General features: G+C 37.4%; 1 protein-coding gene across 1 annotated transcript in view; it reads right to left on the bottom strand.

Moving 5' to 3' along the window:
- The window catches only part of Intu (inturned planar cell polarity protein), a 93,122-nt gene that overhangs the window by 3,424 nt on the left and 65,894 nt on the right, over positions 1 to 23,804 (bottom strand). The window contains exons 9-15 of the mRNA XM_047566680.1: positions 19,580 to 19,633; positions 11,640 to 11,702; positions 10,619 to 10,840; positions 8,909 to 9,391; positions 7,513 to 7,610; positions 2,076 to 2,265; positions 93 to 250 (exon numbers count right to left, since the gene is read on the bottom strand). Of these exons, the coding sequence (XP_047422636.1) occupies positions 93 to 250; positions 2,076 to 2,265; positions 7,513 to 7,610; positions 8,909 to 9,391; positions 10,619 to 10,840; positions 11,640 to 11,702; positions 19,580 to 19,633 (1,268 nt within the window). The remainder of the gene's footprint in view (positions 1 to 92; positions 251 to 2,075; positions 2,266 to 7,512; positions 7,611 to 8,908; positions 9,392 to 10,618; positions 10,841 to 11,639; positions 11,703 to 19,579; positions 19,634 to 23,804) is intronic.

Raw genomic sequence — 23,804 nt, 5'->3', positions numbered from 1 at the left:
TTATGTCTATGTTTTATAACACTGATCTTTACTACTTTTCTTGCACTTTTCCAACGTTTTATTTTACTTTCAAACAGCTTTTTCCTACTTACCCTACTACCCAGTAAGCCATAACTGGTGGTGTTTTTTTCTGATCTGTCCAGTTTTCAGGTGAGCATTCAAATAACACACCATATTCTTTTACAGGGTTAAGAGAAGATGGCGAATTTGTAGAATCGGAACGATCTCCACCATTTAGTGCTTTCTTTTTCTGTAAATTATGGGTGTTATTAATATTAGCTAATATTAATAGTGTTACTTTAAAATGCTTCCACATAAAGATTTGAGATGGCTGATCCTAAGTGCATGCAATGCCTTTCTTCCCTTTGCCTGCAGTTTCTACTCTGCCTTAATACTTTAGCTTAAATACTACTTCCTAAAGAAGACTTCCCGGGTAAAGTGTCACTTGCTGCTTCCAGGGAAGACTTTGTTCACAGCCTCATGTTATTTCATATTTATATTATATTATATTAGCATTTTGTAGGTCTGTTTTCCCATATAGAAGATAGATGTTAAGCTTTTATCCAAGGCAGAGACTATGTATTCATTTTTACATATTTAAAAAGGAACAGTGCTTATACATAATGTAGGAGCTTATTAAATGTATATTAAGTGGATAAAAGATTCTGTAGTAAACCTAAAACACATATATTTAAAATAATATTTTCTCTTCCTCTGCTACATAATCTCTAAATTTCCCATTTACAAAAGCATTAGCAAAACAATTACTCATTTGAAACAGTAGGTGATTCTTGGTTCTTCTCTCTCATAACCATTATTTAATGCAACAACAAATCCTTTTGGTTCACCCTCCAAAACATATTAAGAATCCTGAAGTTGTGATTGTTTCTTGCTTCGAGAATTTTAAGTCTTCTATTTGGCCCTGCCTCTGTCCTTGCTATCCTATAACCAGATTTCCAAAGGCGTCCAGGATTCTTTAAACAACTAGGTATCCTGCCCTCCTCTACTCAAAACTATGTAACAATGTTCCATCTGTTTCAGAAAAAGCCCAAAGTCCTTATCATAGTCTCAGGCCAGGCATGATCTGGCCTGCTGCCTTGGCAGTGTCATTTCCTTCCACTTCCTGGCCCCATCAGGAGGCTCCAGGTGCCCCCAGCCCCTCCTACCTCTGCAGTTTGCACTTGGCTCCAGACAGCCAGGGGGCCACCCCAGCATTCATCCCTGTCTCTGTTCAAAGGCTACTTGTCAGTCGGGCCTTTTAAAATAGTAACCCACCTCTCATCCTTACACATCTTATTATTCCTTTTGACACTTATAAACCCAACACATTATTTCCTAATTTCTTCATCTCCTCCATCAGAAAATAGGCTTCAGGGAAGGGACTTTGTTTTGTTCCCCACTGTAACCACAGCACCAGTCTGGTGCAAAGTAGTATCAACATTTTAAAAGACACAGGGAAGACTCATTTATAAATTTTAGCTGTATGATGTTTGACTAGTCACAACTAAACTTTCTGTACACTTATCCTTTTCAAATAATCAACATTTAATTAATATTTTAAACAATCTAATTTATATTTTAATTGTATACTAAATTGGTGCTTACCTAGCAGAAATCATATTAAACAAAACTTCATCCTGGGTTAAAAAGCAAGCAAGTAATCAACCAACAAAGTGCTAAAACATCTGCAATAGTATTTTGTCTACAGCTATACTAGAATCCATTATGTTTCATATTGTTGGTTGAATAGTTATGGAATTAAGGAATCAACCGGTAGATATTATTGACTCAATAGCTGAGTCACAGATATTAAATATTCTACTATAGATATTCTACTAAATTCTACTTTGCTGTAAAACACAGGACCACTGTTTTCCTGAAATAGTAATCAAGGACCTTTAACTCAGTATTATAAAACATTTTGAGATTAACTAGAGTGAGTATAATCCTTTTGGCAGTTAAATTAGGTTGGCTGTTAAAAAAACTTGAAAGCATTGCTGGACATAGTGATTAGAGTGTGTTTGGAGAACTGTGAATGACATTGACAGAAAACTATATTTATAAACCTATTTTACCTCTTCCGTCAAAGTCTGTTGGAAAACTGCACGAATGGAAAGACAACACTGGTGGAAATTCTTTATTAGCTGTGAGTGGACAGAGCCACTGAGCTGTGCCACCTCCTCATGGGTAGGAGAAATGAAGATTCCTTGCACTGTTTCTAAGGCAACATAGTGGAAAAGCGTGTTCTCAGGACCAGATGTCAATCTCAAAAAGAAAAGGGTGGGGGAAGGGAAGACAGGAAGAAAAGAAAAAAGAAATTTAAGTAAATTTAAAAGTACCTTTTCATTTTGAATTCTGTAGACTTCTTACAACCTTTTATCTACAAGATATTAGTAGTACAATTAGGGAAGGAAATCAGGCCAAACATTTAATTCTCTCTTCATCCTTAACTAAAGTACAGGCTAGGGTTATTATTAATTTTCTTAATGGAGGCAAACACTACCTGTTGTGCAAGGATAAACAAACACCAACTCATTTCCAAGTAACTTAATCATCCCTTTGCTAAACAACCCCAATTGGCCTAAGCGCTCTTTTTCCATGGTTGGTAATGAATAACTCGGTTGATGTCTGGCCTAGATAGCTACAAGCCATGAACAAGGAAGGTATCAGTCCAGGGTGAACCATATATAAAAATAGCTTTCAGCAAACTAAATGCATTTAAATTAATCTTCTGCCATGATAGTAAAATTGATGATTCTAAAGTGAAATAAAATTATCAAATTGCAAGCTAGATTAATCTATTATAATACTGTGGCAACAGCTGGTGGTATTATGTCACTTTTCATTACGTTTTTTTGCTCTGCATTATCTTACTATTTTCATTTTCCTTTTCTTCCCCATTTTTCCTTCCCTATTTAATCTTAGATAGGTCAGCAGAATCTGTAAATATTGTTTATTTCTGCCAATAGTAAGAAGAGCTAAAGAAAAACAATAATAGTGACAACAAAATAATAGCTATTAAATACTAACTGTCCTCTATGGCCTGCAAAAATTTTTGAAGCACCTTCATTTTAATTTTCATAATGACCTGCAGGATATCAAATATTACCATCTTTACTTTAATCATGAGGAAACCATGTTCAGTGAGCTTGGATTAACTTGAATGCACTTGCACAGTCAAGTGGCAGGGCTTAGCTGACTGAAGCTTTGCTCTCCTGTACATTATTTTTTCTTCACTGCTGACTCTTGACTGGCAGTCTTTATATGACTGGCAACTCCCACCTACATCTCTAACACTCAAGTTGCCCATTCCAAGGTATCTGTGATAAAGGCTGTCTACACTTACAAAAAAAAAAAAAAAAATCTTTGGTTGATTGTTCTCCAGCTGTTAAGTACAGAGGCAGGGAAAAGGCATATTTTAGCTCTTGGCCTGGGTGCTACCTGGGCCACCCATGCTAGTTAAGTTCCTGTTAAACTGTTTATTAGGTAGCATGAGCTAAATAAACCTCCTGTCACTGAGACCAGGGATTAGGAGACTGGCCTACAGGGAGGGGAGGGAATCATGGATGTTTTCTTCTCCCACTTCTCTGCAGCGTGGCTGGCTCATTAACTGCAGTTCTTACACAAAGTCCATGAACTGCCCTTTATGTGAGGAAGGACAGAATTCGGAATTCATAGAAGAGCTGGAACCAGCTGTGAGCCTGTAAACTACCAAGCTGATTCTTCATAGAAAGCACTCTGTGTACCAAGTGGTGATATCTTTCAAGTAATAAAATCTTAAATAATCATGATGAAAAGGGGTACAGTGATTCAAAAGGAAAATAATTTAGAACACATTTTAATCTAGAGGTCTTTGAATTGAAGGAAAAGTACAGAAGACAAATTATTCTTTAGAAGAACTATTAATAAGATTACTTTGGTGGGTTATAATCAACATTTTTGCAATCTATAAATTTTCACTCAAAAATAAACTACATGGCTGGGGTTGTGGCTCAGTGGTAGAGCACTTGCCTAGCATGTGTGAGGCCCTGGGTTCACTCCTCAGCACCACATAAAAATAAAATAAAGGTATTATGTCCACCTACAACCAAAATTAAATAAATAAACAAACAAACAAACCAAAAACCCACTCTGGAAAGCAGTATGGAGATTCTTCAAAAAAACTAGGGATGGAATCACTATATGACCCAGGTATCCTACTCCTTGGTATTTGCCCAAAAGATCTAAAATCAGCATACTACAGTGACAGATATCAATGTTTAGAGTGGCACAATTCATAATAGCTACATTATGGAATCATCCCAGATGCCCATCAATAGAGTAAGAAACTGTCACACACATGTGCGCGCGCACACACACACACACACACATGCACACATAGTGGAGTTCTACTCACACACTAAAAAGAATAAAATTATGGCATTTGCCAGTAAATGGATGGAAATGGAGAATATCATGCTAAGTGAAATTAGCTAAACTCAAACTCAAAGGTCTCTAACTCATGAAAGCTAGAGTAAAATAAAGGAAAGGGGTAGGGAAGGATAAGACAACATAAAGAACCAATCAAATACAAATTAATAGAGGGGTGAAAGGCAGTCTAGCAGAGTAAAGGAGAATGGCAGAGGGGAGAAAAGGAGGGAAAAGGGGGATCATGAACTTAAATGATTTACAAGCACACAGGAGTTTGTTGGGATGAACCCAACTACTATGTTTAACTATAAAGCTCTAATAATAATAAGCCACAATAAGCAAGTTAGTTCTTGAAAGCCATAACCTTATTCACTGAATATTAACTGAAAAGTTAAAAATCACCAATTACCCAACAGGAAGACAAAGATTTGTATAAAAAAGTACATAAAGTCAGATTTGACCTTTGGAAAGGTCATTCCTGCACTAGAGAATAGACTGAGAAATTTAAAAAAAAGAGAGGGAAAGGGAGAGGGAGAGGGAGAGAGAGGAAGAGGGAGAGGGAGGGAGGGAGGGAGGGAGGGAGGGGGAGAGAGAGAGAGAGAGAGAGAGAGAGAGAGAGGGAGGGGAGGAGAGGGAGGGAGAGAGAGAGAGAGAGAGAGGGAGAGAGAGGGAGGGAGAGAGGGAGGGGGATGGGAGAGAGAGAGAGAGAGAGGGAGGGAGGGAGGGAGGGGGATGGGAGATAGAGAGATAGAGAGATAGAGAGATAGAGAGAGAGAGAGAGAGAGAGAGAGAGAGAGAGAGAGAGAATGAGAATAGATTGAGGGTGAGCTGGGGGCTGGGAGACCATGGCAATGAGACCAGGGAGAGAGAGAGAGACCTTGAATTCAGGGAGCATCAAGGGGCTGAACAGACTCAAGTTCTACTGAAATGCAGAATGGACAGGATTTGGCTGCTGAATCAAACCTTTGGTGTAGGTATTATTTTTAATATATATTTTCATTTTATTCTTTGGTGTCTTTTTAAATAGTAGAACCTATGATTTACACTACATGTGAATTTGTTTAAGCTATTGAACTTGGAAGAAGAGTTTTTATTTACTAAAGATTAAGCCAAAATAACACAAATATTTAAAAGTATGATATAGAAGTAATAAAATTTCAGCAGTTCTTGTTAAAGGAAGACTAGGGTTTTGTGAAGGTACTTTAGGGTTCCATAAAAGTTTGACTGATGGGTTGGGGCTGTAGCTCAGTGGTACAGTGCTTGCTTGGAACGTGTGAGACACTGGGTGTGATCCTTAGCACATAAAAATAAATAAATTTATTGTGTCCATCTACAACTAAAAATATTTTCTAAAACAGTATGATTCAGATTTAATTGTTTTAAAGGACATTTTTAACTATTAAAAATAAATATTCATATGTGAAGGCCTTAAATACCCAATTTAACACATTAGATTTCTAAAGAATTATTTTATGCAAATTATCTTGTTTTTGCCCTAATTTCAGGGAAAAAGCATCTTACTAACTTGTTATAAATGTCTCCATGATTAACAGGGTAGTAGTTATGTACTCCTGTGCGTGTGTGTGTGTAAATTCTATTTCTGTATGTCTAGATGCTTAAGTAAAAATATGCAGTTGATCCCACACATGGTAATCACAATTGATCCCACACAGGACATGGCAATCACATACCAAGCAAGGCTCAGGCTGACCTGCTTGCCTATCACATAGCAACCACACTAGGAGAAGTGAATATGTAACATTTTATTCTTTTTACCTCAGAATCTCCTCCTCAACATAGACATAAGTTGGAGGTTCTCTAAAGAGTGTTAGAGAACGGGTTCCTAGGTCCCAGGCTCTGAGAGAAGGACACACAAGGAGGAAGTGTGGTGGTGCAAAGAACCAAAGGTCGAATGTTCCCTCTGATACGTGGATGCTAATTCACAGTGGGGGTGGGGGAGAGTGGCATTTTGGACTAAACAGAGGCGAGTGAAGGGAGGGGAGGGGGCATGGGGTAGGAATGAGGATAGAATGCATGGGACATTATGACCCTGTGTGCATATATGATTACATGACCTGTGTAAGTAACTCTACATCATGTGCAACCAGAAAAACGAGAAGTTATACTCCATTTACATACAATGTGTCAAAATGCATTCTACTTTCATATACATCTAATTAGAACAAATGTTTTAAAAAGTTTGGTGGTGTGTACTCTTGGGAGCAACAGCTGAGGGGTGGAGGGAGAAGCAAGAGTGAGCAGAGGGAGAAGCTGAACCATGAAGCTGGGATGGCCTTGCAGAGCTGTCTTGGATTTGTGCAAGGACCAAGCCTCTGCACTCTCATATCTAGCAGATTTAGAAGGGGCTACGCTCCGAGAGGAACTTGGCTCTGAGCCACTAGCAGTCACCATCACAAGTGTTGGCAGTGGGAGACCCAGGATAAGGGATAACTTGGCATCCACCAGAGTCTAAAATCAGTAAATTTGAAGGCCTGGAGCAGTTGTGCACACTTGTAAGCTCAGTGACTCTGGAGGCTGAGGCAGGAGGATCACAAGTTCAAGACCAGCCTCAGCCACTTAGGCCCTAAGCAACTTAGTGAGACCCTGTCTCAAAATAAAAAATAAAAGGGCTAGGGATGTACCTCAGTGGTTAAGTGCTTGGGTTCAATACCCAGTACAAATAAAATAAAATATGAATAAATAAATAGTAAACTAATTTAAAAATAGTATTAGATATACAAAAGTGAAGTTACCTGTGGGAAATAAAATATTTGCATGTTTTATCTCTTACATCATGAATATGTTTATTTTCATAAAAGTGCGATAAAACATAGAAATATCTCATATATGACCTCAAATATGTTCATCAGAATTGTATTTGTGGAATAACCTTTGTATGTTATGAAACTGTATTTTAAAAATATTTTCAGTTGTAGATGGACATATTTTATTGGTGTTGAGAATTGAACCCAGTGCCCCACGCATACTAGGCAAGTACTTCACCAAGCTACAAGCCCAGCCCTGTGAAGTTGTATTTTCTTACTATAAAATTTTCTCAAAGAACGTTTAAGTGAAAAAGTATATTAGAAGGAAGTTCCTTACTTCATTATGTTATATATTTCCAATTCTTTTTCGGAAGGGTCCTTTTTCAAATTTCCCAAATGAAATGGATTTGGAAGAGTAGACTTCTTTTTAGTGATCTGGAAAATATTCAGGTAGATCAGTTCATATGTAAGAACAAAATCAAATAGCAGAAATGATTTAAAAATTGACAATCCCTCTGAGAGAACTACTTAATATTTCGTAGCATGTCTTTGAGATGTCTTTGATGCTGACTCCCACCTCTTGGCCTTTACGAACAAGGACCCCAGGCCTGTGCCATAGTGGGTGTGCTGGTGTCCCTTCACCAGAGCCGTTCTGTGCATGCACACCCATGGCCCTCCTAGACTGCACTTCTCAACGTCAGGGTCCGTCTTATTCATTTTTATATCTCTTTTGTGTAGCGCAGACCTTGGTACTTAGTATGTGTCCAATCAACACTGGTTGAATGGCTGAATCTTAAAGGTTCATTCACTTTCTCTAAGGAGCTATTTATGATTTTGTTATTTTAAAATCTATCCATATTCTCTTGGACTATATTTCCTACCAATTTCATCAACTGCGATAATGGATACAGACATGAAAGGAGTACTTCCTAAATACATTCTACTAATGTCTCCAACAGAATCCTGCTGTTTGGAATCAGGAGACTAAGTTATTTATGCCATGCCACCCAGAATCCCATATTTTATTAGTGCCAGTTCTCCACCTTCTTCTCGCCTTGTCTGCCATTACCTCCATCCACCCAGATGGCAAGTTTGAAAATGTTTCAAAAGAAAACATCACTAGCTGCATACACAGTTTTTGTTTTGATAATGATTTGGATATTTTATGGTATTTTCATGAAAAAAATCAAGAAAAATAATATTAAAAGTGAACATCTTCTTGGCTTTATAGTCACATTGCACATCTTTGTGTGTGGAGACCAGACCTTCCCAAATACAGATTTAAAAAAACCTTATCTATAAAAAAGAGGCATGCATACACAGACACACACACATGCACACGCGCACACACACACACAGTTGGATTCTCTTCTTGTTTCTACTGAATATTTTACTTGCTGTTTTTGTCAGATCAGCTCCTCAAATGCTCCATAGCCATGATGTGCGCTGTTATCACCATGTATAGAAAGGAGATGTATGTGGAAAGCAAGATTAAAGAGCTTCTTTACCTGCAGTACTGCTGGGGAGATACCCTGCATGTCAGGCGCCTCCTGTCATTACTTGATGTTCCTTCTCTTTTTGCTTCTAAATCTTTGGTTGGCCAACAATGACCAAAATAACCACTATTTCAAATGAGAACTGATCTACCATTAAAAAATTCTCTTGAAATTAAAATATAAGAACTAGAGAGACAGTTTAGTTCCCAGAAGTTACACACTGGAACGAACACGCACCTTGAGCAAGGCTCGGCTTGCTTCTGAATCATCAGATCCCTGAGAGTCTCTCTGCTTTCGTACTGCATCAGGTGTGGTATGAGGGCTAAGTCCAGCACCCTCTCCACCTTCACAACCATTGTCAGATCCTCCACTGCTCCGGGAGGGACTGGGCTTACGTGTCTTTAAGGAATAGTCACCAAAAAGGGTTCTTCTGCATGTTGGAGAGGCTGCTGCCCTGGAAGGAACTTGCAGCCTGCTGAGAATAGGGGAAGTAGTCAAACTCTCAGTTTTCTCACGTGTTCCAGAAAGGAACCAGTCAGCACAAGACAAACAGGGGCTTGGAGAAGACGCTAGCCGTTCATCTATGAGGGAGTCTACTCCTTCCAGCTGGTGAAGAGTTGTTCTGACCTGGTCCACATATATACAGTCAGGGCCAGGATTCCCAATAGCTTTGGATGCACAGCCTCCAGCTTCTAATAGCACACATAACATATAGTATCTCTATAAAGGAAAATTATTGACATAGGTTTAGCCACCATGAAAATAGTTACGATATGTAAAAATTTGTGAATACTATAAAAGATGTGGGCATATGGCACACATATGTGATAATTATTTTTTTTTTATTTTTTTTTTACGTTTACATAGGGTAATGATGTTTATTTTATTTTTCCCCTCCCCCCACCCCTCCCACCCCTTTTTTCCCTCTACACAGTCCTTCTTTCCTTCATTCTTACCGCTCTCCTTAGCCTAACTCTAAACCTAACCCTAAACCTAATGCTAGCCCCTCCCACCCCCCATTATATGTCCTCATCCGCTTATCAGCGAGATCATTGGTCCTTTAGTTTTTTGAGATTGGCTTATCTCACTTAGCATGATATTCTCCAATTTCGTCCATTTGCCTACAAATGCCATAATTTTATCATTCTTCATTGCGGAGTAATATTCCATTGTATAAATATGCCACAGTTGTGATAATTATTAAAATTCTTCCTTAGTTATTACCAATGCTTTTTTTTTTATAAGAAGCCATATTTTTATAAAGTAGTGAGGTTACCTATGCTTCTTGAGCACAGTTAAAAACTATCTCAAATTGTCTTTTTTAAATTTTTTGTACCAGGGATTGAACCCAGAAGCACTTAACTTGAGTTACATCCTCAACCCTTTTTATTTTTTATTTTGAAAGAGGATCTCGCTAAAGTTACTTAGAACCTCGCCAAATTGCTCAGGCTGGCTTTGAACTTGAAATCTTCCTGCATTAGCCTCCCAAACCGCTGGAATTACAGGCATGCACCACCATGCCTGGCTTCACAGTATCTTATTTTGATATAGTATCAACCACTTCTCTTGGTACGTAGAATTTGCTATGATGGTTTCAAAAGAGCCTCAATGATGAGAAAGTCTCTCATTTCCAATTATGTATTTATTCCATTTCTGATTCTACATTCTTTTTATGTCGTCTTTTATATTCCAAAACAAACCAGAGGATAAAACCCCTATAGGACAGGAAACAAAAAGGGTTCAGAACATGCTAAAATATTTTCCTGGATTTTACTAGTATTTCTTCATGAATATTAAAGGAATGCAAAATAGAAGAAGGCACATATAACACTTTATGGAATACCATATTTGGTATATGCATAGCTTTAAACAGGCATGTTTGTGTATTTTTTTGGCAGTAAATAGGTGGGGAAAACAATCTCAAGAAAAAAGTCCAGGTGAACTTACCAGTCCAACAATTAGCAAAAAGTACCTCCCTTCAGGTTCCGGAAAGACTTCAGCGCTTGAGTCTGCAGGAGGCTGGAGGTGGTGTCGAGGAAACACTTCCCTCCACACTATCAACTGGCCAATCCTTTGTCTTGCTGCTAATGGCAGCAGGCCACAGTGGCGACAGTACGCAGCGATCTCAACAAGATCATCCTTAGGCAAATGACTGCATATCAAGTAACCCTCGAATTTAACCACAAAGAGCAAGTCAACTAGCGATACCAAGCAATAATCCTGTATCTCCAAGAGTTTAGAGATGCTTCTTCAGTTGATGTGAAATATTCTAGTTTCAAACATAACAAAGTAAGATACAGTATAAGTAAATGTTTTTCTCCCTTGAGGTCAAACTAGAGATTAAATGATAAGGCACTCATCAGGTAGACTTTTAGCACAAAGCAAAATCATCTCTGTGGTATTAGCCTGAGTGTCAAAATTAGAAAAGAACTGCATTCTGAAAATGGGAAACAGAGAAGCAGGAGTCAAGGTGGGCAGAAACTTACTTTTTACTCTGGACCCTTCTGTATTGACTGATTCTTGGTTAGATGTGTTTTATATCATGTTCACAGATTTTTTTAAAAAATGAAAATACTTAAATTCATCTGACAATTTGTTCTCCCTGGAAGCCAACTACTTAATAAATATTATAAGATTTACTTAAAAGATGCGTGGTTACTTCTGAAGACAGAATAAAAAACTCACTATTGCAAAAGGAAATCAGGAAAGAATTACTCTTTTTTTGGACACAGTTGGTTCAAGTACTGTTTCACTTCACACATATTTAAATGCTATAGAATGTGATGACTCTAAGGATATATTACATTTATAAATGTGTAGGTACAAGTCTTATTTTAAGATCTTAATCGAAAGGTAACTAAATCACAGAGAAAGAGATAAATGTACTTTTCATATATATAAAAGTTTGAGCAAATTTCCTTTAGGTCTGTACATGTAGGAGTTATAAAAAATTCAAACTGCAACTTACCTTGTAAAATAGAGAAGACCCCACAATTGTATACAGCCGTCTCATGTCATAGTAATCCTCAGACTAGGGAGAAAATCACAGTGGATTTATATTGTGGCACGTGTGTGTGTGATAGAGAGAGAAAGAGAGAAACAGTTTCCAGTTAAGCTACAATAGTTCACATGGAAGTTATATTCATTCCTAATTGAACTTTTCATAGTATCCTCCTTACAAATAAGCATTCGAGCGTATTAGTGTAAAATACAATACAGATATACATTTATTTGAGAACAACCTTATTTTTGGTTCTTATAAAATATTGTTGATAAAATTTGTTTATCTCATGTGGAATTTCTTAAAACAAATCTGTTAGGACAAAAATCTTTTATTATACATCATCTGAAATATCCAGTATTACCATATACTATTTTTGGAAGCACAAATTGGTACAACCTATTTGTAGGCAACTGAGTTTATATGTAAAAAATGTTTTAAATACACATACCCTTTGAGTGATTCCATTTCTAGAAAGTACAGAAGTATTCAAATAAGAGAATCAAGACTTTTACATAAAAGTTAAAAGAATTATTTGGAATATGTAAAAGTAAGAGATGATGCAAAAGTCAACAATGGAGGAATGATTAAATTTTAAATTAGATATGTTAAATCAAAGAATATCATATAGATATTTTAAAAATAAGGTTGATTTATATGAGCAAGCACAAGAATTTTTAGAATATCTTGCTCAGCAAAGAATGCAGAACACAATATTCACTAGATCCAATTTTCGTTAAACATAGCATCCCCTCTCCAACTATAAACATGTATATATGTACACATACATGTGTTGGTTTATGTGTGGGAATGTATGTGTATAGAAAAAGGTCTAGTATCCCACTCCTCGGCATAAACCCAAAGGACTTAAAATTGGCATACTGAAGTGAAACAGTTACCTCAATGTTTATAGCAGCTCTATTCACAATAGCTAAGCTATGGAATCAACCTAGGTGCCCTTCGACAAATGAATGGATAAAAAAAATGTGGTACATACACACAATGGAATATTACTCAGCCATAAAGAAGAATGAAATTATGTCATTTGCCAGTAAATGGATGGAAATGGAGATTATCATGTTAAGTAAAATAAGCCAATCCCCCAAAACTAGAGACTGAATGTTCTCTCTAATATGCGGCTGCTGACTCACAATAGGCGGGGGTCAGGGGGAGAGGAGTGGAGGCTCACCAGATTGTATGGGGGGAGTTGGGGGAAGAGAGGGGGGTTCGGAATAGGCAAGACAGTAGAATGAATCAGATGTAACCTTCCTATGTTCATACATGAATACACAACCAGAGTAACTCCGTATCATGTACAACCACAAAAATGTGAAGTTATACCCATGTATGTATAATATGTTAAAAATACATTCTACTGTCATGTAGAACTAAACAACAACACCACGATGAAAAAGAAAAAGGCCTAGAAAGACACATTCTAAACTATTAGAGCAGTGATAGTTGGGAATGGAAGTGGGGGAGAGAAATATGGAAGAACTTTTGCTTTTATAATGATGCTTAAACTTACATCTTCGCCCAATATGTTTTTGATGTTTATAATTAACCTAAAGAAAATGAAAACCTGGAAATAAATGAAGTATGTTTCAATTGGGAAATTGTGATACATCCATCCAATGGTCTACTACTTAGCAATAAAAAGGACTAAACTTCTCATATGTACGACATAGATGAATCTCAAACCTCTTATGCTAAGAGAAAGAGGTTAGACAATTACCTACTATAGATTCAATTTATATGGCATTCTGGAAAAGGTAAAATCATGGGGACAGAAAACAGGCCAGTGGTTGCCAGGGGCAGAAGGTAGAAAGAGGATTTGACTATAAAGGGTGCAGAAGAATTCACTAAATGTAAATTGTTTCTTAATAAAATTTTTTTAAACTAAAGAAAAGAACACAAAGTTAAAAATATGAGTCAATTTTAAGCTAACTTCATAAAAAGTTTAGAATAGATTCTTTTCATTTTTTAAATTAAGGTAAAATTCACCATGAACCCTTGTGTGAGTTGTGACAAATGCACACAGTTGCCCAAGTTCCACCACAAGGAAGACAGAAGGGTCCGATCACTGCTTCCGCATCCTGGTGGTTCTTCTGAGTGCTATTCCAGTGTCTGGTATAACACAACCTCTCTGTCCATTCACCTGCTGATAAGACATTTGACTGTTTCCAGTTTGGGGTTACTATAAACGAAGCTGCTATGAAGAGTTATGTGTAGGCTTCTGCAACACACACTGTGCAGAGAAGTGACTGGAACCATGGCCTCTGATTCCCTCATGGCTGCATTTGTGCTGGGAGCTGCCTGTGCAAAAGTGTAGGTCGAGATGCCCCAGTTGCTATGGTAACACCAGCCACAGGAGGCTACGTGCAAAGGGGCAGTTCTAAAGTCGGAACCTTGGATTTGGACACCAGTTCCAGGGGTAGAGAATTCTGGGCATGACAAGATGACCTCGAAGTCTCACAAGTTTCGCTGCGTGCTTCAGAATGCCTGCTTTGCTAAAACGTTCTCACAAACAACCTTCTGATGACAAAGTCATATAAAAAATGTGCTGAGCTAGCTCTGGTGTCAGTCAAGCCTCAGCAGGGTTGGGCTTTCCCTCCTGGCCCCAGCTTTTTCTCTCTGTGTCTGTTTGTCTCTTCTTCACCCCTCATTGCCCTTTTGGATTCTGAATTAACAGCCTGGCAGTTGTGGAAACATATGCTTTTATTTATCTTGGGTAAAGAGATCCAGTAGGATGGCTGAATCTTATGAGGTGTATATTTGGGTTACAAAAAAACTGCCAAAATGTTTTCCAAAGTAGTTGTACCATTTTACATTCTCATTTTATCATTTTTCTTTCATTGTGTTTTTGATCTTATATCCAAGGCACCCCAATAAATCCTTTTCTAACCACAGAAAATATTTGTTAGCTCCACTGCTCATTAAAATGATGTTCTATAGAGGTAGAAGATTTTAAATTAAACCTATTGGTTTAAGTTTTAAAAACCAGTATTTTAACACTTTACATCTAAACTGTTCCTTGAGGGAAGCCATCCATGGCTTGTATGAGAACTAAGTACGGCTGAGCCAATAACCAGGAGGATCTGGTCTCACGAACTTAACAATTATCGGTAATTGTTCCAGACTGCTTGAGTCATGCGGTTATTCCGCGTTGGTTCACCGCTGAAGTTCAGACACAAGCACTAGATGTGGGAGTGACCCCCTAGAGCCAAATGGCCTGCTTACCTCTGCCCCACAATCCTGTTTTTTGGAAGAAGTTCCTACGGTCCTTTTGATCTGTATAAAGCAAGCGCGCTCCCTCCTTTGTTAGAGCCAGACCCCTGTGGACAGCTCAATTGGTCATGCCCCTGCTCTTAACATAATTCTGTCTTCTATCATTATTTCTCATAAATAAATTTCATAGTTTTTATTTTGCAGCCGGTCCATCCAACAGGAACCCTTTCTCTCACCCACTCAGACATGAGGGGCAAGTTCCTAATTATCATTCTCCATCTAAAAATTCTCCAACAGTGAAAAAATTTACAACCTTGTTTAAATATCCATTCTTACAAACAAAACACTCTTTGATTTGCTCAGGATCTTAGTGAGGGACTCAGCCTCCCCTTCAAGCTAACGTTACTTCCCACTTTCACTACTAACCTTCTTGGGGATGATCCAACACTCAGACCTTCTACTTCCTCACTTCCCAGTTACTTTTTCTTTTCTTCCTTCCTTCCTTTCTTTTCTTTAATTTTTAATTTTTTTACCTTGTTACAGTGCTGGGGACTGAACCCAGGGCCTTGCTTATGCTAGGCAAGTGCTCTACCACTGAACTACACATTCCCAGCTCCCTACTCTTTTTAAATTTTATTTTGAGACAGGGTCTCTCTATGTTTCTGAGCCTTCCTCCTGCCTCAGCCTCCTAAGCAGTTGAAATTACAGGTGTGCACCATTGTACCTGGCTCCTGTTCTTTTTAAACAAACATTTATACTGGAAATTTTAATGTTGGGCAAAAAGAGAACATTGTCCTGTCATCAACCCACTTTGACTATGACCAGTACATAGCTCATCTTGTTTCATCTGTATTCCTCTCTTCTTCCTTCTTCTTCCATTGAATTATTCCTAAACCAATTCCATTAGCATTTCATCTGCTAATACTCTAAACAGAAGGAATTTACAATATAAAAATACCATTATCACATCTCAAGAATCATTCTCATCTAATAGTCAATCATTAGCCTTGATGTTTCCTTGATTGTCTTACAAATGTTTTTAAAAAGTTTATTTGAATCAGGATCCAAGAAAGGCCATATGCTGCACTTGGTTGTTTAAGTCTTTTGTAAGTGATACAGAACTTTCTCTCAAGTTCTTTCCCCTCTTCCCCTGCCGCACTCCATCCTTTTCTGATTTATTTGTTGAAGAAATGGTCCTATGTTTCCAGGTCTGAATTTGCTGACTGTAACCTCCCTTCTCCAGATAGGGTCATAAACATGTTCCCTTTTCAATGACATTTCCCGTAAATTGGTAGTTAGATACTGAGGCCTCAGTAAGCATAGTTCATGGGGTTTGTGTCCTTCCATCAGCAAGCAGGTACTGTCTGGCAGTCTTTCCTTCTGTGATATCAACAGCTATTGATGACCATTTCTAGATCATTAGATCAGTGAGGAACTACCCAATGGCGATATTCCAATCCTGTCATTCTTTCGTAACATGTTAGATGAACTATTTCCATGAGCAGCGCCCCTTTGCGGGACACCACTTAACAGTTTGCAGGAAAATCAAGCTCGGTTGGACTATTAGACAGGGATTCTGGCTTCAGGAACTTGCAATTATGGAAAACTGTTTGAGATTGCCTGAAGCATGTGGTTACCCTGTGCTGGGAAATGACCCACTAGAGCAAAATGGCTTGCTTACCTCCACTGCCTATCCTGTTTTTCATGGGAGAAGCTCCTACTGGTCCCTGTCCTTAATTCTGTCTCCTATCATTCTTCTTTTTTTTTTTTTTTTTTAATTTTTTTTTTTTTTTTTACGTTTACATAGGGTAATGATGTTTATTTTATTTTTCCCCTCCCCCCACCCCTCCCACACCTCTTTTCCCTCAACACAGTCCTTCTTTCCTTCATTCTTACCGCTCTCCTTAGCCTAACTCTAAACCTAACCCTAAACCTAATGCTAGCCCCTCCCACCCCCCATTATATGTCCTCATCCGCTTATCAGCGAGATCATTGGTCCTTTAGTTTTTTGAGATTGGCTTATCTCACTTAGCATGATATTCTCCAATTTCGTCCATTTGCCTACAAATGCCATAATTTTATCATTCTTCATTGCGGAGTAATATTCCATTGTATAAATATGCCACAGTTTCTTTATCCATTCATCAACTGAAGGGCATCTAGGTTGGTTCCACAATCTGGCTATGGTGAATTGAGCAGCAATGAACATTGATGTGGCTGTATCTCTGTAGTATGCTGATTTTAAGTCCTTTGGGTATAGGCCAAGGAGTGGGATAGCTGGGTCAAATGGTGTTTCCATTCCAAGCTTTCTGAGGAATCTCCACACTGCTTTCCAGAGTGGCTGCACTAATTTGCAACCCCACCAGCAATGTATGAGTGTTCCTTTTTCACCACATTCTCGCCAACACCTATTGTTGCTTGTATTCTTGATAATCGCCATTCTAATTGGGGTGAGATGAAATCTTAGGGTAGTTTTGATTTGCATTTCCCTTATTACTAGGGATGTTGAACATTTTTTCATATATCTGTTGATTACTTGTACATCTTCTTCTGTGAAGTGTCTGTTCATTTCCTTAGCCCATTTGTTGATTGGATTATTTGTATTCTTCGTGTAGAGTTTTTTGAGTTCTTTATAGATTCTGGAAATTAGCGCTCTATCTGAGGTATGGTTGGCAAAGATATTCTCCCACTCTGTAGGCTCTCTCTTCACATTTCTGATAGTTTCCTTTGCTGAGAGAAAGCTTTTTAGTTTGAATCTATCCCAGTTGTTGATTCTTGCTTTTATTTCTTGTGCTATGGGAGTCCTGTTAAGGAAGTCTGATCCTAAGCCAACAAGTTGAAGATTTGGACCTACTTTTTCTTCTATAAGATGCAGGGTCTCTGGTCTGATTCCGAGGTCCTTGATCCATTTTGAGTTGAGTTTTGTGTAGGGTGAGAGATAGGGGTTTAATTTCATTCTATTGCATATGGTTTTCCAGGTTTCCCAGCACCATTTGTTGAAGAGGCTATCTTTTCTCCATTGCATATTGTTGGAACCTTTGTCTAGTATGAGAAAATTGTATTTATTTGGGTTTGTGTCCATGTCCTCTATTCTGTACCATTGATCTACCTGTCTATTTTGGTACCAATACCATGCTGTTTTTGTTACTATTGCTTTGTAGTAGAGTTGAAGATCTGGTATTGCAATACCCCCTGCTTCGCTCTTGCTACTGAGGATTGCTTTAGCTCTTCTAGGTTTTTATTCTTCCAGATGAATTTCATAATTGCTTGCTCTATTTCTGTAAGGTACATCATTGGGATTTTAATTGGAATTGCATTGAATCTGTATAGCACTTTAGGTAGTATAGCCATTTTGACGATATTAATTCTGCCTATCCAGGAACATGGGAGATCTTTCCATCTTCTAAGGTTTTCTTGAATTTCTTTCTTTAGTGTTCTGTAGTTCTCATTGTAGAGGTCTTTCACCTCTTTTGTGAGATTGATTCCCAAGTATTTTATTTTTTTCGATGCTATTGTGAGTGGGGTAAGTTTTCCTAATTTCTCTTTCTGAAGATTCATCACTTATGTATAAAAATGCATTGGATTTATGAGCATTGATCTTGTAACCTGCTACTTTACTGAATTCACTTATGAGTTCTAAAAGTTTTCTGGTGGAATTTCCAGGTTCCTCTAAATATATAATCATGTCATCAGCGAACAGGGATAGTTTGAGTTCTTCATTATTCTTGTTAAATAAATTTCTTAGCTATTATTTCATAGCCAGCCCAACCCTCCGACAGGAACCCTTTCCCTGGCCCACGCAGGCCGTGTGGCAATACCCCTTCTTCTCTATTTGGTGCTCTGATATATGGTTCAGACAGGAAAGCCAGAATAAGTGTTTGATTCTTCTTCATTTACTAGTTTTCACAAAAATGAGTTGGTTCCCTAGCATGTTCCAAAGTTAATCAATAAGTTTCTATTTCTCCTTTCGTATCATTGTAAACTCATGGATTTAAACATATCAGATCTATTCCAATTGATTGTAGTTATTATCCTTCTAGAGGCTCAAGACAGAGTCCCTTTGAGGTGGTTTCTGACAATTTCAGCCTTATATATGTAACCCTAGTCATCTTTTAAAGCTCTCCGGATTTTTTATAAGTTATGATATTTCCAGACTTGCATATTTTTAGCCCTGAATCTGAAATGAGCCACTTCTCTGAGGAATCTGGTTCCTTTTGATGAGTAACATTATTTATACACCATGGCCTGGGTATAAGAAATACTTATTGCTAAGATGGAAACTATTTCTTGTCCTTTTCATTGGACAGAACAAGGAAATATATTTTTTTGAAGATTAAAAAAACATTATGACAATTCCAAGTTAAATTTAGAAATATAAGGTTCTCACTTAATAATTAATATTACATCTATATTTCCTTTACTCAAGAAGCCCCATTCTTAAGAATATCAATTATAATTAGTCATTTTTAATGTCATACTACATACTGTGTAACAAATATTTTCGACAGAGTAGAAAGTCTTAAGACAAATAAAACAGGTTTTGTCAGTGTTAAAAAAGGCCTAATGCTGTGTTTGTCAAGCTTATTACAAGCCCACTTGGTAAATGCTTAGGATACTGACTGATTTACAAAATAAGAATTCAATATTGACCCTTTCCCTAAATCCCCTCTGCCTCTTACCAGTTCTGCAAAATCTGCGGCCTCCAGGTCACTTAGTGCTGTGTCTAGTTCCATCTATGTTTAAAAAAAAAAAAGAAAAAAGGAGTAAGAACCATTTGACTCCTATTAGTTACTTGGTTACTTTTCTGTGGTGGACACATAAAAAGTGCTTAATAATTACTTGAAGAATTGAGTAAGGCTCTTTCTCCTTTGCTGACTTAAGAAACATCTCAAAATGGAGCATCTTATTTTTAAGCTTTCCAATTAAAATGACATTAATTTATTTAACATATGGGTTTTTTCAAGTAAATCTTAAGTATTCAAATATAATAATATAAAACAATTTATGAGGTTAAAAAATCACTTTCCAGTTTTAACTCAGAAACAGTTTAATCCATTAAATTTCTTGAAGAAAAATGAGAATAATAATATTAATGTAGCTGATCTATTTTGAATTTTTTTTTTGTTTTTCCTTTTCCTGCGTATTTCTCAACAGTTCTAAATTCTTTGAAAATACCAACATTCTTCCCTGTCTCTTTTCTATATACAATGTTTTGAATAAAAGATCATCAATCTTTATTCATAGATTAAAACATGAAGGCAAGAGTACCCCTGGAATCTGGCACGGTACTGAATACCCTACCGAGTTATTAGAAACAAATCTTTTGCACAGGATTTGGCTTTTGTTTCTATGGAAATTAACTTAACTTTGCCCTAAAAAATTTCAAAGTTTAAAAACCAAGATGTTTGACCTGTAGATCAGTCTGTAATGTATATAAATGTGTGTATAAGTACAAACTGAAAATGATAGGTAATTGAAGTTTGTAGTATACAAACTACACACAAATAAGAATGCTTTCTTACTTTCTTTATTTTTTTTTAAATCTGAGACATTCTCTGCAGGACTGTTTCACACACCATGTCCTACTGAGACAACAAAAGCTTTTGAAACATTGGTCACGGCTTTCAATGTTTTTCACACAGTATGACCTACATTTTCTGCATCTAGCATACACTTTTTTTTTTTTTTTTGGTTATAGTCTACCTTGTGGAAAAACTGTAGCACAAAGAAATTATAGACCTGTGATTTTTGACCTGAGAACCTGTTTAATGAGTTGCCATTCCTGCTGCTAACCTCTGTAGGCCAAAACACAGGATTATCATAACCCTTCTTCTCTTAACTATTCCAGTGTATCCTAGAAAAACATGATTTAAAAAAAAGAGTGCCTCACAAATGAAGACATTTTCAAATACCTATAAAATAAAACTAAGTGAGACTTTGTCATATACTAAACTCAGAACAGATACATTATTTCCAAGTAAAAACAACTACTCAGGGCTGGGGGTGTGGCTCAGTGGTACAGTGCTTGCCTCCCACGCACCTGTGAGGCACTGGGCTTGATCCTCAGCACCACATAAAAAGAAAAACAAAATAACAAAATAAAGTTATTGTGTTCATCTACAACTAAAAATATTCTTAAAAAAAATAACCATTCACACTGAAATCTGCTGGGTACAAGTCACCTCACACACGTTTTTAACTAGAGCACTTAAAGGCATTAAAGTTCTTAGTATTTTCCTTTAGGAGACATATAGTTGATAAAATACTACCTTAAGACAGAAAAAGAATCTCAAGGAGAAAACGGATATAAGCTCTTTTCAGTCTGCTGGAGAACAAAGTCCTCATGGACTTCTGGTTTCTGGTTACACACAGAAAGAGCCTGAAGCTGCCACTCCGTCATGACAAGTGAGAAGCAGAGGAGGTCAACAACTCTACTATCTGTGAGAGAAGGAAGGACCCCGAATGCCCCAGGGCTGGGGAGATGTGAACTCGGCGCTCACTGCTCTCCAGGCAGACTCACGGGCAAGAACTGCTAGAAGGCCCAGTGCCAGGTCAGAAGACCTGGACCATGAGTGGTACATGGTTGCGGCTCCACTGTGGGCAAGCCTGAGAGTCAGAACTGCAGCAGGACTTGGTCTTCAGGACCTCCACACTGGGAGTCTTACTGGGAAACACTCTCATGCTTCCAGCAGGAGGGGAAAGAATCATTCTGAAATACTCTGGAGCACTCTACTCTTCCTAACAAAGCCCTGCCTCAGGAGAAGCTAGTTAACCATACCCTAACCTTCTGGATATTATCAGAGCATAACTGACCTGCAGGAAAACATGTCCAGCTGCAGGCAGCAATGGCCTTGCACACTGGAGAAGAAAACCCCTCTACCCTCATACATGGGAGAAGGAAAACCCAACTCAGCTCGTTCCAGCCATTCTGTCCTCCCAAAGGGGGGGGGGGGGGGGGAACATTTGTAAAGTTCATAATCCAAAGGCTATTGGCACAAAAGCCCAAAAAAGAATAGAAGACAAAATGAGAACAGAAAAAGGGAAGTGAATAGAAAGCAGTAACAAATACGGTAGTTATTAATCCAACTATATTGATAATCACCCATGGTTCTAAGAGGAATTCTCAAGAGAAGTTTATAAAAATTGTTTTTAGCCAAGATCCACACATGCTTAGCAAGCACTCTCCCACTGAGTTACATCTCCAGCTCTCAGAAACTTGAACTAATAATAGTGGTATCATAATTTATCAAAATTTGTGTGATGCAGCAAAAGCAGTGCTCAGGGGAAATTTTTAAAATCCACAATCTAAGTTAGGAGACTAGAAAAAGAAGAACAAATTAAACAGAAAAAAGCAAAAGTAATAAAAATTAGAGCAGACAGCAAAGACACTGAAAACAGGAAAGTAATAGAGAAAAATCAATGGAAACCAAAGCTCAATCTTTGAAAAGATCAATAAGGGTCATTAAGTGTCTAGCCAGGCTAACAAAGGAGGGAAAATGTCCAATTAATAATATCCAAACTGAAGAAGAGGATATCACTACTAATCCCAGGAACATTAAAGAGATAAGAAAAGACTACTATGAACAACTGTATGCTCACAAATTTGATAACCTAAATGAAATGGACCAATTCCTAGAAAGACACAATCTGCCAAAACTCACAAAAGAAGACAATCTAAATAGGTCTATATATTAAAGAAACTGAATTAATAATTAATCAATTTGAAAAACCAGAATGTTCCAGGCCCAGAAAATACCAGGCATAGATAGGTTTACTGGTGAATTCTACCAAACACTGAAGGAAGAAATTATACCAATTCTCTATAACATCTTTAAGAAGATAGAAGCAGAGGGAGTATTTTCTAACTCATTCTACGAGTCCAGTATTACCCAACCGGCAAAAGCATATGAAGGCATACAGAAAAGTACAGACTATCCCTAATTAATGTAGAGTCAAAACCCATCTATAAAATATTAGCAAGTATAATCCAACAATGTACAAAAAGAATTATACCATACAACTCAATGGGATTTATTCCAGGTATGCACTGTATTAGGTTCAACCTAATACAATGAATGTTAACTCATCACATCAATAGGCTAAGAAAGAAAAATCACACAATTGTATCAACAGATGAAATAAAAGCCTTTAACAAATTCTAACACCCAATCATGATAATAATTTTTAAAATCCTCTCAGAAAAGTAGGAATACAGAGACTTCTTCAACTTGATAAAGAATATCTATCAAAACCCTACAGCTAACATCATACTAAAGGCTGAGAAATAAGACACTTCCTCACTAAGATCAGGAACAAGGTAAGGATGCTCCCCCTCACCACTCCTGTTCAACATCACACTAGAAGTTCAAAAACAAAAGGCATACAGATTGGGAAGGAAGGAGTAAAACACTCTTTGTTCACAGATGACATGATCTGTCTATGTAGAAAATCTGAAAGAAATGACCAAGGTAGGGGAGAGACCCTCCTAGAGCCCAAAAGTGATCACAGGAAGGTTACAGGATAGAAGGTCGATATACAACATGGACGCCATGTTCATAGCAGCCAAATCATGGAGATTCCAAGAGCCCATTGATGACTAAATGATAAATAAAATCTAGTCCATCCATTAAAAAAAAGGTTGATATACAACAATCAACTACCTTCCTGTAGAATCTGTAATTAAGGGCATAATACCCTTTCCATTAGCAACCCCCAAAATTACTTACTTATAAATCTAATAAAATATATACAACATCTACATGAGGAAACTATAATACCTTGATGAACAAAATCAAAACAGAAAAAAAATTAATGGCAAGAGAGTCCAAAGACATGAAGACTCAAACTGTGAAGGGTTATTTCTTTCCTATTCGATCTATAGATTCTATGCAGTCTCAACCAAAA

Source organism: Sciurus carolinensis, chromosome 10, assembly GCF_902686445.1.
Source record: "Sciurus carolinensis chromosome 10, mSciCar1.2, whole genome shotgun sequence".
In the NCBI taxonomy this organism is placed as follows: Eukaryota; Metazoa; Chordata; class Mammalia; order Rodentia; family Sciuridae; genus Sciurus; species Sciurus carolinensis.
This window is presented reverse-complemented; position numbering and strand designations above follow the sequence as displayed.